At 49.1% G+C, this 12980-nt stretch overlaps 1 protein-coding gene across 1 annotated transcript in view; it reads left to right on the forward strand.

Moving 5' to 3' along the window:
• The first annotated feature begins 4041 nt into the window (after positions 1–4041).
• TGFBI (transforming growth factor beta induced) overlaps positions 4042–12980 on the forward strand; it is a 33677-nt gene continuing 24738 nt past the window's right edge. The window contains exons 1-2 of the mRNA XM_012436681.2: positions 4042–4175; positions 8735–8833. Coding sequence (XP_012292104.2) covers positions 4042–4175; positions 8735–8833 — 233 coding nt within the window. The remainder of the gene's footprint in view (positions 4176–8734; positions 8834–12980) is intronic.

Raw genomic sequence — 12980 nt, forward strand, 5'->3', positions numbered from 1 at the left:
GCAAGATTGCGGAAAAGCCTTGAGAAATCAATCCAAAATCCCCTAAATGGTGATACGATCATACCTTAATGTTAGTAAACTGGGATGTTTCTTACCTTTGTTTGTAACATGGAAAAAATAATTAGTACATATAAAGTGCCATTCTAAGTGCTGTGTGTTATACAGGGGTAGAAATTCTCCCCAAATTTGATTCATGTCTTTTCATTTGGATATCTCATGCCAAAACTCACCTTTTTTTCTCCCTAGCAAGTCTCGGGGAGATGAATTTTAAGAGCTCTTGATTTAGCTACATGGTGGCCTCTGAAAATGATTTTGACTGTGTCTTCCGTCTCCAAGGATGCCCAAGCATCACCAGGAACTTATGGAATACGGCAAAGGCAGGCCCGGGGTCAGCCAGGCTGCAGATGCCAGCTCTCCCACCAGCAGGCCCAGAACTAGTTTCTTTCTTAGGTTTCTTTGTGAAGAACTTGTTGGAACTACTAATTTATCCTGATGTGCAAAGCTTGTTGTCATTCCCTACGGGGTTATTTTCAAAAACCAAACTATTGTCAGTGATCTTTCGTGTGCCACAGAATGTAAAAGCAATCATTTTTTAAAAAGCGCTTGGAAAAGTCTAGTAAAGATTCTTCAAGCAAGTCTCACTTTCTCCTGTTTAGATTATTTAATCTGGAAGGAAAAAATCTTTCTCAAATGAAAGGGCTTCTGGTGCTCTGTGTTTGCCTGGTCGGCTCTGGGTCATCTGGAGATGGAGGGTCTCTGCTCTTACCTCCAGCAGCATCACTTTTGTCTCCAAAGAAGCAGCAACCTCAGGTGGGAAAATATTTATATTCACAGGATTCTGCTTTTTACGTTTGAAAGAGGGAATGGGTGGTGGGGCATGGAGGTGGAATTTTTTAAAAAGTATCTAAACCATAAATGAAGTATTACTGCAATCTCTTTATTGAGCTCATGGAAAAACTCAAGTCACCAAATGTTAGTTTTGCAGGCTAGGGAAGTGAGGTCCAGTGAACTTGCTTGACTTGCTTTAAATCTTGCTAGAGAGAGAGCTGGAACCAGATGGCAGGGCTCCTGGTCTCTTACATACAAGGAGCATTTTTCCTAGAAACTGCAATGCAGCCAAATTCTACTGGTCTCAGGGGAAACTTGTTCTGGGAGTTAGCCTGAGCTTGAATCCCTTTGGGTTCTTCCCATTATCCTATGCCAAGCAGTCATGCTGAAACAGAGAAATGTTTTGTTTTCAACAAATGAAATGAGCATTTTCAGATAATTACTTCTATAGTTGCTCAAAACTGTCATATTATTTCATTGACCCCTACTATATAGAACAATTACTGGGAAGAGGCAATAATAATAATAGCAATGGATATTTATTGGCCATTTTACTTGAATTGTATCCTATAATCTAGTTTAGAGTCCCGTGAGGTAGGTTTTATTATCCTCTCTATGAGGTTGACTAACTCGCCCAAGGCCACACCGCTAGGAAGTAGCAGGACTGGTATTTGAACCCATCTTATCCTTTTCTTCCCCTTCCTCCTCCTCCTCCTCTCTTCCAATACATGGTCGGCAGGGAGCTCATCCAGTGCATGGCTTTAGCCACCACCTGCTCGTGGTGGTGACTCAAATCTGTGTCTCCAATCCTCACACTTCTTCTGAGCTCTAGACCTTTGAATGTAGCTCCCTCCTGTCTATCCGTCCTGGAAATGCAGGTGGCTTGTCATGTACAATGTAAACTCAAATGGAGCACTCTCCTCACACACCCAAATGTGCAGCTTCACCAGGCTGTCCAGCACAGGAATCCCTTCCTGCCAGCTACGAGCCTCGAGGGTAGCTCTACGCCTGCTCACTAACCCTCCATGCCTAAGGGGTTTCCAAGTCTAATCAATGCTACCACTGAAATCTCCCATACACCTGTTCCCTCCTCTCCACTCACTTGGCCACTGCCCAGGCAGGCCCTCAGTTGTGTTATACCCTTAGTAGGCCATTCCTCCTCCAGTACCCGCGCCACTCTGCTTGCTCCCTGCTTCCCCTTGCTCCTGTCCCTTCACTCTCATTATCCCTCTCCCTCCTCCTTCCCGCCTACTTTCTATCAGAGCTCTAACCTCTCCAAACCCCTCTTGTCTTTGTCTTTCCCTGGCTTCCAGCCTAACTCTCCCCTTCCCTTCTCAGACCAGCTTCTACATGCTACGCATCTCTCCATCAAACCACCATATTTGGGCTTCTGCCATCTGCTTTCCACAGCCAAGTCCCCAGTGACCTCTCTGCTTCCGACACAGTGGACACCATTCAGATCTGTCTTGAGAGCAGCAATCCTCACTTTGAGCAGCGCCCTCCTGCTAGGACTCCCCTCCCTGACACAGCCCCACACTCCCCACTTCCTGGGCTCTTCTGTCACTGGAGGATGACTTCCAGGTGTCCCTCACTCAAGCCCCCAATCCTCATATCCAGCTTTATTCTCATGGGATGCTTCACCAGGATGAGTCACAAGCACTTCAGACTCAAGGTGTCCCAAACTACTCACCTACCTGGCAAGCCTGCATCCTACATGTGCCTCATTCTGAATGTGGCACCGTCACCTGCCACAATGTCCAGACTACAAACACCCTTCGATATCCTTGACTCTCCTTTCTCTCCCACTCCCTGTATACAGACTCCAAGTTCTACCGAGAATGTTACCTCCTACATCCCTCAAATTTCCCCAGCCTTCCCCATCTCTGCCTCTACCACCATAGCTCAAGCTCTCACATGGTCCCTTCCTGGTTACCTGTTCTTGCCTCCTTAAACCTGCTCATGACACTGGCCATGTCACTTGCCTCTACTCATCATCTGCTTGGCTCTTAGCTGGAGTGTGGGTCCTGCTACCTTCCTTCCATCTTTCCTACCCTTGACTCCACCTCCCTGTACTTGAGACAACTAGATACCTTGAGTTTCCTGAATGCATGCCCCAGTTTTCCTAGTTAACTCCTTTTCATTTTTTGGGCCTCAGAGCAGTTATCGCCCTGTCAGGGCCAGGTTCCTCCTCTCAGCTCCTAACACCCCAGCTACACTTCATGGCACATGGTTGGCTTGGGCTATGGATCTCCACAACTGGGAGCCTTTTCACAAAGGGCTTAGGTCTCACTCACTCATCCATCTTTGTCTCCTAGCAGTGCCAGGTAACTGATGGGTGATTAATAGGTGCTTGGGTGAGTGTTACCTCTTCACCATGTGACAATTTGTTTACCTGCCATGAGTTCCTCCAGGGCAGGACTCTCCTCTTTGCAGCATCTGTCTGGCAGGCAGTGCTGCAGAGATGTTTACTGAGGGAGGGATTGAGTGAGCACCAAGGTGAGGACTCCACCCTTCCCCACAGGCTCCAAATGCAGCTTAAAGCCCAACAAAACCTGCCCCACATTTTTTTACGTTTCAGTGGATCACAAGATTTATTCATCTGTCTTTCAATGAGCATGACAGGTGGGGTGGAGTTGGGGGGTTAGAGATTGAGGAGCTGGGGAGAAGGTCGGCTCCTGGGATGCTGAGGCTAGTCTGATGGGTCATGGTATTTGGGGAATACCATGCCTCCCCCCACCCCTCCCTGCAGTGATTTGTAGCCTCAATATCAGTGAGGGATCTTCAGGCCCCCAGCACGTGGGACCCAAGCCCCAGAGACAGCTGTTCCTCACTCCCAAGGTCCCCATTTGGAAGCAGCCACAGGGCGCCTGAGGGACCCACACCGTGGGTTCCAGGGAGCCTTTGGCGAGGGAGGGAGGGCGTGGGTGAGGAGGCAGTGAGGGCGAGGGCTGGGGAGTCTGTGAGCACGGGCACAGCGGGGGAGCGGGTGGGTGCCCAGCACAGCCAGGGGCGCGAGGGTTGGGAGGCGCCAGGCGGCCCGCCCTCCCTGCCCCGGCCAGCCCCGGCCAGCCCCGCTTCCCCGCCCCTGGCGTCGGCTCCCTCCCGCTCGCCGCTTACTTAACCTGGCCCGAGCAGCAGAGGCGCTCTCACTTCCCTGGAGCCGCCCGCTCGCCTGTCAGTTGTTCGCTCGCTCTGTGCGCGTCCTCCGGCTCCATGGCGCTCTTCGTGCGGCTGCTGACCCTCGCCCTGTCTCTGGCCCTGGGCCCCGCCGCGACCCTGGCGGGTCCCGCCAAGTCGCCCTACCAGCTGGTGCTGCAGCACAGCCGGCTCCGGGGCCGCCAGCACGGGTAAGCAGAGCCGCCCGGCCAGGAGTGGCGGAGGGTCAGGACGTCGGGGCTCGGAGCGCACGCCGCGGGGGGCGTTGAAGTGGGCTGGGGGCGCAGAGGACAAAGCCGGAACCAAAAGCCGGCGGCGTGGGGCGCTCGGACACCAGCCCTGCACGCGGTGGAAGGAGAGAGAGGGAAGGAGGTGGGGGAACATGGAGGGAAAACGGGCAGCCGCCGCTTTGTAGAGGGAGTGGGGAGACGAACCAGACACCCCCGACTCAGGCCAAGAGCCTGAGATGGACAGTGCTTTTAGCTTCTCCTCCCAGCCGTTGGAGAAAGGGGGAGATGGCAATTCTCTGGCCATAATCACCGTAGGAAGGTGCCAAGGGCAAAGCCCATCCAGCAGTGCACCTATTCCAACCCAGCCAGGCCCCCCGCCAGTGACTCCAGACAAGAGCCTGGGCCACACACAGTGGCAGCATCCAAGGTGCCCCAGGCTCCTGTGCACCTGGCCAGACCCTGCACTCAGACACTGCTGGCACCCGACAGTACTCTCTGGATACAGCAAGGGCGGTGTGGCACCTCTTGCCCTGCCCAATGAAGAGCAGGAGAATGCACTGGGCCTTCACACACACTGTTCAAATGGGGAAACTGAGTCCTGAGTGATTCCACTTTCCCCAGTTCTGAAGTGTGCACTGGAGCCAGGATTGGAGTCTGTCTTAAAGTAATAGCTGGGTTTGTAAACGTAGGACACTTTTGTTGCAGGGATTCCTTTGAGACACTGAAGACGTGTTGGCTTTAGGAGACAAACTCAGGCAGAAGGTCTGATCTGGTTACGGCCCTAGCACAGACCCAGGCAGAGGCAGGCAACATTTCTACATTGAAAACCGGGCCATACCTGTGTTACACATAGCCAGGCTTTGCTGCAGCTTCCAGCCTACCTGGTTGCACCAACTTCTTTTTCACAACTAGGTAAAACTATGTGCGAGTAGAATCTTGTAGTGACTCCTCAAAGGAAGCCCAAATACCATTGGGGTCCGGCTTTCACACCCACAGGCAATGCCCGTATCTCCAAGAGACTGGGCAGATCTGTACTCAAATCAGAACTCGTTGTTGGGGATCACAGAGTTGACTTCAGAAGCCCTGACAGTCTTGGCTCCTTGCACTAGGAGTGCTCTGGGTGCGGGTACAGGCTGCCCCTTGTTGGGCGTAGTTGCCCTTGTTTCCTCTGCCTGTGCTGTGTGGTCTAGGCCTTTCAGGTGCTTTGGGCTTTGAGGGAGAGGGCCTGCTGGGAGCACATCTGACCATCCTACAGAGTGAAATCAAGCCAGGCTCGGCTGCAGCCTCAACACCCTCCTGGAAAGCAGAAAGTGCTGGGGACATCCGGGGGTCTTTGTGGAAGTGGGAGAATCACCTTTGACTTGGGCAGTGTGCAGAATAGAGTGAGGGGGGATGTCAGAACGACAAGGGGGATATGAGGCCTCAATGTCAAAATGCGAGCAACTGGCATTTGTATTATCTCTGCCCACCTCTCTGTTGGTCCCGCTGCCTTTCTTGCCAATGGATTGTGTTACATTTGGGTGCCTCAGTCTGCCTGGGAGGTTTCTGTTTCTTCTGTATCCTCACCACTAAGTCAGGAGAAGATCCTTCTAGCATGCCCTGCAACAGTGTCACCTGTAAGGGCATCTCTCTGCACATCCACAGTGGAGGGTCCTCAAAGGTATTGAGGGCTTTCCATCATGAGCCATCTTTATAGCAAACCACCTTCCCTTCAGAGCCCAGAAGAGTGCTGACCAGCTGGAAAATAGGGTTTTTTTCTTAAATGCAGATGCTCTTGATTATGAGTTCCAGATACTAGATCAACTTCCCCACCATACCCCTGCAGGCGAATCCTCTCGATTAGCTTCCTGCAGCACAGCTGGAAAGACCTATGGTAATCTGTGATGGGCAGAGTAATCTAAGAAGTCACAGGAGCACCCGTCTCCCAGTAGAATCTGGATGCACAGGCACATGAACCATGACAAAATGATTGCAGGCACAGTTGTATTTACTCTGATCTAACTGTCCCCGTTAATGCCACAGGGCTGCCTGGCCTGGCACACATGGGTGTGGCACCTCGTGCAATTGGATAATATTGTTCAAGCGCCAGCCTTTCATTCAAAGTGAAAACTGGTGGAAAGGGAAGGAAAACTTTACTATTTTAAGGATTTGTTGTGTGCTGCCAGATGCAAAGGAAGAAATAATAGCTGTGTCTTGCTTGTGCGCAGCACTTTATCATCCATCAACACTTTTGCTTTCGTCCTCACCACAGCACAGTGAGATCTATTGTTCATGTTCCCATTTTACAGGTGGTGAAACTGCAGCTTAGTGAGATAGAAAGTGACTTAGTTTGGACACAGAATACTGTTGGGAGAGTAGTAACTATGATGTGGTCTGTTGACTCCCAGCTATATCTGTGTTGCTATAGGTAAGGGGAAAAATAATCCTGAAAGAGAAGTAAAAATACCATCACTCTTCCAAACATCAGCCACCAAAAACTGAACTGAATTTCCTGAAGCACTTTGTTTTCAAATCCAAGTTGAACATCAGTGCTGTTATTCTTGAGGCAGAAGGCCCAGAAGTGACTTGCTCACTTCAATTAAGCTTCAGCGTAAATTTCCTATGTACACAGCCCACCCACACTCCCTGATGTGAAGAGGAGAGGGTCACAGCCACCCCCAGCCTCTGCTACTGCTACAGGACAGCAGCAGTGAAAACACTCAGCAAAGGAATGTTGGAGCCACATCCACAAGAGACTCACTGAAGATTCGCCAAACACCTACGGAAAGTTGCAAGGAATTCATCGACAGTAATTGTTTCCTGCTTGGTCAGATTGAAGAGCTTCTGAAATTCTACAGCAATAAACAGGTCCGGGGGCTAGAGTATGGCCAGCAAGGACTCTTCAGGGGTTGTTTGGGGACCGTCTAATCTGTGAATCCTAGGCAGCAAACAGAAGCCCGGTATTCAGAAGTCTGGAGGATTTGGTCAGCCCCGGCTAGGACTGGGTAGGCACAGGCCTCTGCTGGCTGTGGTCCCTTCTCCAGCCTTCACTTCTCTTGCCCTCAGATCCTTACATGGATTCACTAATGCTCATTGTCCCTCCTGGGCCCACTCACTTTCACCTGTTGAACAAAACACTGACAAGAGGTGACAGTCGTATCACCGTAGAAGAAACAAGGCAGAGAAATGAAGGGGCAGAATGGACTCCCGCCCAAAAGCCTGACTCTGAATATTTAAGAATTGTTCAATTTCCTGCAGAGGGATCATAATAGGGACAGAAAGTGTAGTTCTTACCGCAATATTGTTGTCTTCCTAAAAAAATACGCTGCACATCAAATGATATCTGTGGATTGCATTTTTCAAGTAACAGGGAAATTGATGTTAAAGAAATACTTCAGCCTTTGGTGATACCTGAAGTTCTCTGAGCTTGGAGGTCTTGTGAAGCCTTCAGTATTGTTTGTTTTCTTTGTTTTCCTCTGACTTGTGATTCAGTCAGATGCACGCCTCCCTCCGGCTCAGGAAGATCAACCCTCTCCTGATTGTGACCACGTAGCCACAGCAGCTTCCTTTCCCTAGGGGCTCCTAATGAAGGTTTCCAGTCACCTGGCCTGAGCACGGTTTGGGTCAGGACTTGGTATACTTGAATAAAATACACAAAAGCAAAATCCCGTGGCTCTGGAAAAGACCTCTTAGCAGAACCCCCAGACATTTAGACTCTGCTTTTTCACAGGGTCCCTGAGGATTCTTTAGATCTAGGTAGTTTGGGGAGCAGTATTTTCAACAAGTTCATTTCATGCTCCTTCTACACCCTTCCTGAGTGCTAGGCCCCATCTAGAATGTGAACAACAGAACAAGGCAGAACACTTGCCCTCTAGGTTCTGTTGAGTGTTAGTTGCAGAGAAGAGATACCCTCCACCTCCCTGCATCACTTATAGGATTCTGTTTGGAACCCAACATCAAATAAAGACTGCATCCACTGTCAGAGGATGGAAAGCAGCATGTCATCTGGGACATTGGAGAAAGGCACTGTGGGGAAATAGGACATGAGCTGGGATTTAAGTAAGGAACAACTGAGTGTTAAATGGGAGAGCATCCCCCGTCAGGGTCCTGACGGCAACCAGCCATGTCCTCTAGCTTATAGGATGGACAGTCACAATGGCTTGTCTTTGTCTTTGGGAGTCAAGCAGCTGGTCCAGGGATACAGAGCATGTCTGTACGTCTGTATGGAGAGCTGCCTGAGAGATGCTTTTGTTTACACTTACCGATTGCCCATGTCAAAGGATACTTACATGAGGTTACATCAATGTGTAAGAGAGATTTTAACAATTTTTGCGGGGGAAGCTTTCATGGGGGTTGATGGGAATCTAGGTAGACAGAACCAAAGTCTACCCCCAAGATACCCCCAGAACCAAGACTGAAATGACTGTCTCTGCTCTATCTCTAGAAAGTTCCAATGACCCAAGGAGGCCAACATGATGGGAGTCATTGAAGTGAGGTGGACATGCTGATCATCTTCCTAACTCTGCCACTTTTGTTTTCAGCCCCAACGTGTGCGCTGTGCAGAAGGTTATTGGCACTAATAGGAAGTACTTCACCAACTGCAAGCAGTGGTACCAAAGGAAAATCTGTGGCAAATCCACGTGAGTATCTGTAACCAGCCAGGAGGCCAAGCTGCATGCATGCCGGCCGTGGTGCCCCGGGGCCTGGGCCAGCCTTCTAAAAGGTCAGGCTGCCTAAAAAGCCATGAAGATGCATGTGTGAACGTGTCTGGGACCTGCGTACTGGGGAGTGGCATTTTTAGGAAGCTGGCCAATTTTGTTTTGCATTTTTAAGGCTGCTGACAAGACTTGGAGACATTTTTCAGGGCTGGTTTGGGATTGCAAGAAACATGAAAAACTGTGTGTGTGTGTGTGTGTGTGTGTGTGTGTGTGTATGTATGTGTGTGTCTCAATTCTCACAAAATAATACAAATATGCAGTGAAGCCACCAGCATGTGACTCTGGAAAAGAAAGCTTGTTGGTGAATTTGTACTAAAGAACGCCACCTTCCTACCTTACAGTCCTCAGGTAAACACTTCAAAAAGACTTTGAGTATAAACATACGCACATTATGAGACATTATAGCATATAATATTTGCTCAGACATCCTGAGTCAAACCCGGGCTCTACCTAGGCAAGTTGATTCATCTTCAGTACCCTCTACTGCTTTACCTGAAAAGTTGGTATAACAAAAGGACCCACCTTATTGGGTTATTACAAGGACTGAATGAAATAATGTACATAAGAGACTGAATATGGTGCCCAGCACATGTCAGTGCTCAATAAATGCTAACTACTATTATTATTATTACCTTAGAATTTGCAAATCTAAACCACACAAACAGAAGTAAGAGTGCCAACAGGGTGTGGACCAGTGTGGTTACAACAGGGCTTGTTGGTGTCTGCATCAGCAAGGATGGAGGCAGCTTTCACCCCACTGCCCAGCTCCCTGGTGGAATCAGGTGCATGTTCTAACAATGCTGGGGACACCTAATCTCTTTTGGCACTAACTGTCAGTTCTCAAAGCTGACTCCCTCCCACAGATAGGAAGATGTGCGTGACAAGTCTCCTGAGCCACTTGTGAGGGCCTGACCTTCCTCTTGTCTCCATACATAATAGGAGAATTAAGAAACTCTAAGCCACTATCTTGAGCACTTTCCTGTGTTAGGGATTTTTAAGTGTATTGTTGTGACATTGCTTTTGAGCAGACATCTCCTCCAATTTAAGAGCCAACTGAAAGAAGAGAAAGTGTTCTTTCCTTAAATTGTACCAGGAAATAAATATCCCAATGTGTGACGCTGATCAGGGTAGGCAGTTAGCAATCCTCATATGAATTTAGGGAAGTTGGAATTCGTGGCAGAGCTGGGGAGATACCAGCAGTCCCTGGGAGCCTGTCCAGGGCAGATCCATGGCAGCTTGCTCCCTGCCTGATTGAGAGCCCAGCCTGCAAGCTAAAAGTTGAATGAGCTAGGAGGGAGGACACACTACCCAGATTCAGCAAAGGAACGCCCAGCGATATTCTCGCTGCTATAAACAAAAAGCGACTATGCAAATCATATACCACCCATCCTTCCATGATGCCTGACTTAAAACATAAGAAAAAAAGAAAACCTTTAGTACTGATTGATTTTTTTCCCATGTGTGTATATTACCTACTCAAATTAACAGTTAATTAATTACCTACTTAAACGCAAAGCCAGGCCTCACATAATTGCTTCTTGGAAGGTGACCAGAGCGCTCGTACCAAGCAAATGACTCTTCTATATCTCAAGAGCACGGGGTTGGCTGGGTGCAGTGGCTCATGCCTGTAATCTCAGCACTTTGAGAGGCCGAGGCGGGTGGATCACCTGAGGTCAGGAGTTCAAAATAAGCCTGACCAAAAGGGTGAAACCCCGTCTCTACTAAAAATACAAAAAATTAGCTGGGTGTGGTCGTGCGTGCCTGTAATCCCAGCTACTAGGGAGGCTGAGGGAGGAGAATCCCTTGAACCCAGGAGGTGGGCGTTGCAGTGAGCTGAGGTTAAGCTATTGCACTCAAGCCTGGTCAACAAGAGCAAAACTCTGTCTCAAAAAAAAAAGAGCCCTGTGTTTCAGAAGACCATCTTTTTTTTTGTTTAAGTTTTTCTGAAAATGGAGACCCATTTATGATGACAAGCTGGCTATAGAGTAGCAACTGCCATGCATCTTTGGGGGTGCTCCTGGGCTGAAGCGTTTGCCTCACTAGTTAACAGTAGCTCAGTAACATTCTCCAGCAGTTCCCAGGCTGACAACACCGTCAGTGATGAGTTGCCTTGGCTCTTGTGCCTGTATCTTTGTGTGCCAGGACAAGGCACAAGCAACAGAGCTGTGTGTTGGCAAAATGTTCCTGAAGAGCGGGTCATCCCCTCGGGGGCAGGTTTGGATATGAGAATGTGGTGATGTGGTGGTGCAGCTCCCTTACCCAGTGAGCACAAGGGGAGTCCTCTGGGAAAAGGAAGAAATGTCTGGATGGGGTGTGGGTGGGGAGATGGGGTTCAGAGTGGACTGAGGCAAAGCCCAGTCCCAGCTGTTGGCCTAGTCTCACAAAGCCAGAAGGAGAGGACATTCACATTCAATTCTTGAATGTGGCCATTGCCTTGGGTAGCTTCAAAAAGAGGAAATGAAGATAGAAAAATATTATTTGATGTAAAACTTCAGGACAAGAGAGGCCCTTCCTGGAACATCACATGCAGTCTCAGGAAGGTGGAGCTGTCCTGGAAAAGATCCAGAGAACTCAGAGAGGGAAAGAGGAAGAGGTGGAACCCATCTCTGTTCTCCTAGAGAGCTAAGTAAGAGTGGCTTGGCAGGACCAAGACCAATGAGGGGACTACTGTCTGACTACCGTACGGTCAGAATTAAGTGCCGTGGGTGGTCAGGTGGGAAGGGGAGAGGGCTGTGCTGGCTGGAGTTGATGTCATCCTGGGGAAAGTGGATCCCTAGATGCCTTTAGTTGGGTGAGGACCAGACTGGGAAATGGAACACAGCAGTGGTTGGAGCAAAAAAAAAAAAAAGACTGTCTCAGCATGGGGTCCATGAGCAGTTGGGATTTTCTCAGCAAGACTCCAGAGAAGAGGCTGGAGCAGAAGTGTATGTTGGAATGAAAAGAAGCAAACTATCATGGGGGAGGGGTAACTCAGGTCATCAAGGAGAGTTTCACCTTGGAAGCAGACAAGGGATACCATGCATACAGGGGAAGACTTTGTGGTGAGAGGTCACACAGAGACATAGGACCTGACCTGGTGAGACAGGAGCCTGGAGCCACCTGCCTGCTGTTGTGAGGCCCTGGACTTCACGGCTCTCATCAGGTGAAGCTCTGTTGCCTGTACAAAAGCTTTTCTAAGAAGGGCCTGAGTCTCTGGTGCAATGCATCAAGCTAACATACGGGTTTTATTACAGGAAGTGGTTACCAGTGGGTCCCTATTTAGTGGCGTTTATTGTGAATTTTATTGTTTGGATATTTACTTTAGCATTTATTTCAGATCCTAAAGAGCACCGGAGTGATACAATGGCTAATCAAAGAGGGCTGTAGGGAGCAGACAGTCAGCATCCCCCTCTGTGATTTTAGGCCCTGGTTTGATTAGTAGCTGTAAAATTTTTTACATGTGGCACTTTGAGCAAAGGTGCAGGAAATTGTGGTCAGGAAGCCTGGCTGCCTCTCGACAGGCCTCCTTTATGCTAGCCCCAGGGAAAGGAGGTCTACTTAACAGCCAAGTCCAAGTTGACATCATGGGCCTGGAATAGTCATAGCAGGAGCTCAGACATCATAAATGTGGCACAGGGAGGGCTGGTTCAGGAGCTAGCGGGTATGGGTGGCAGCTATTCATTCCAAAAGTCTTGAAATTGTTTCACGAGCAATGCATTTCACAAGTGCAAAGCCCTTCTCTGGAGCCAAGATGAGCTGGCAGAGCACTCCTGTTTCTTTAGTAGCAAGTATTGCTTTGCTCGGGGGCAGAAATATTAATACTTCTTCAGCACTGCATTAATGCTTAAAGATTTAACGTTTAAAGAGACCAGCTGGTGCATGGTCTAGCTTTTCCATCAACTGGCAGGGCTTTTTCAGTAGCTGTCTTCTGGGCAGGACACCAGAGACAGCTGACATGAAGCTGAAGAAGATCTGTCCTTTTTCTCCCTTATATCCCACAACCTTGGTCCTGAAAGGAAAAAGAAGAAGATGGCGAGAAGCCATCCAAGCAGTCCCCAGACCCATACGAGCGCCTCCTTTCCTGTTTCAT

This window comes from Aotus nancymaae, unplaced genomic scaffold, assembly GCF_030222135.1.
Source record: "Aotus nancymaae isolate 86718 unplaced genomic scaffold, 86718_ANA_hifiasm-v0.15.2.pri h1tg000064l_1, whole genome shotgun sequence".
In the NCBI taxonomy this organism is placed as follows: domain Eukaryota; kingdom Metazoa; phylum Chordata; class Mammalia; order Primates; family Aotidae; genus Aotus; species Aotus nancymaae.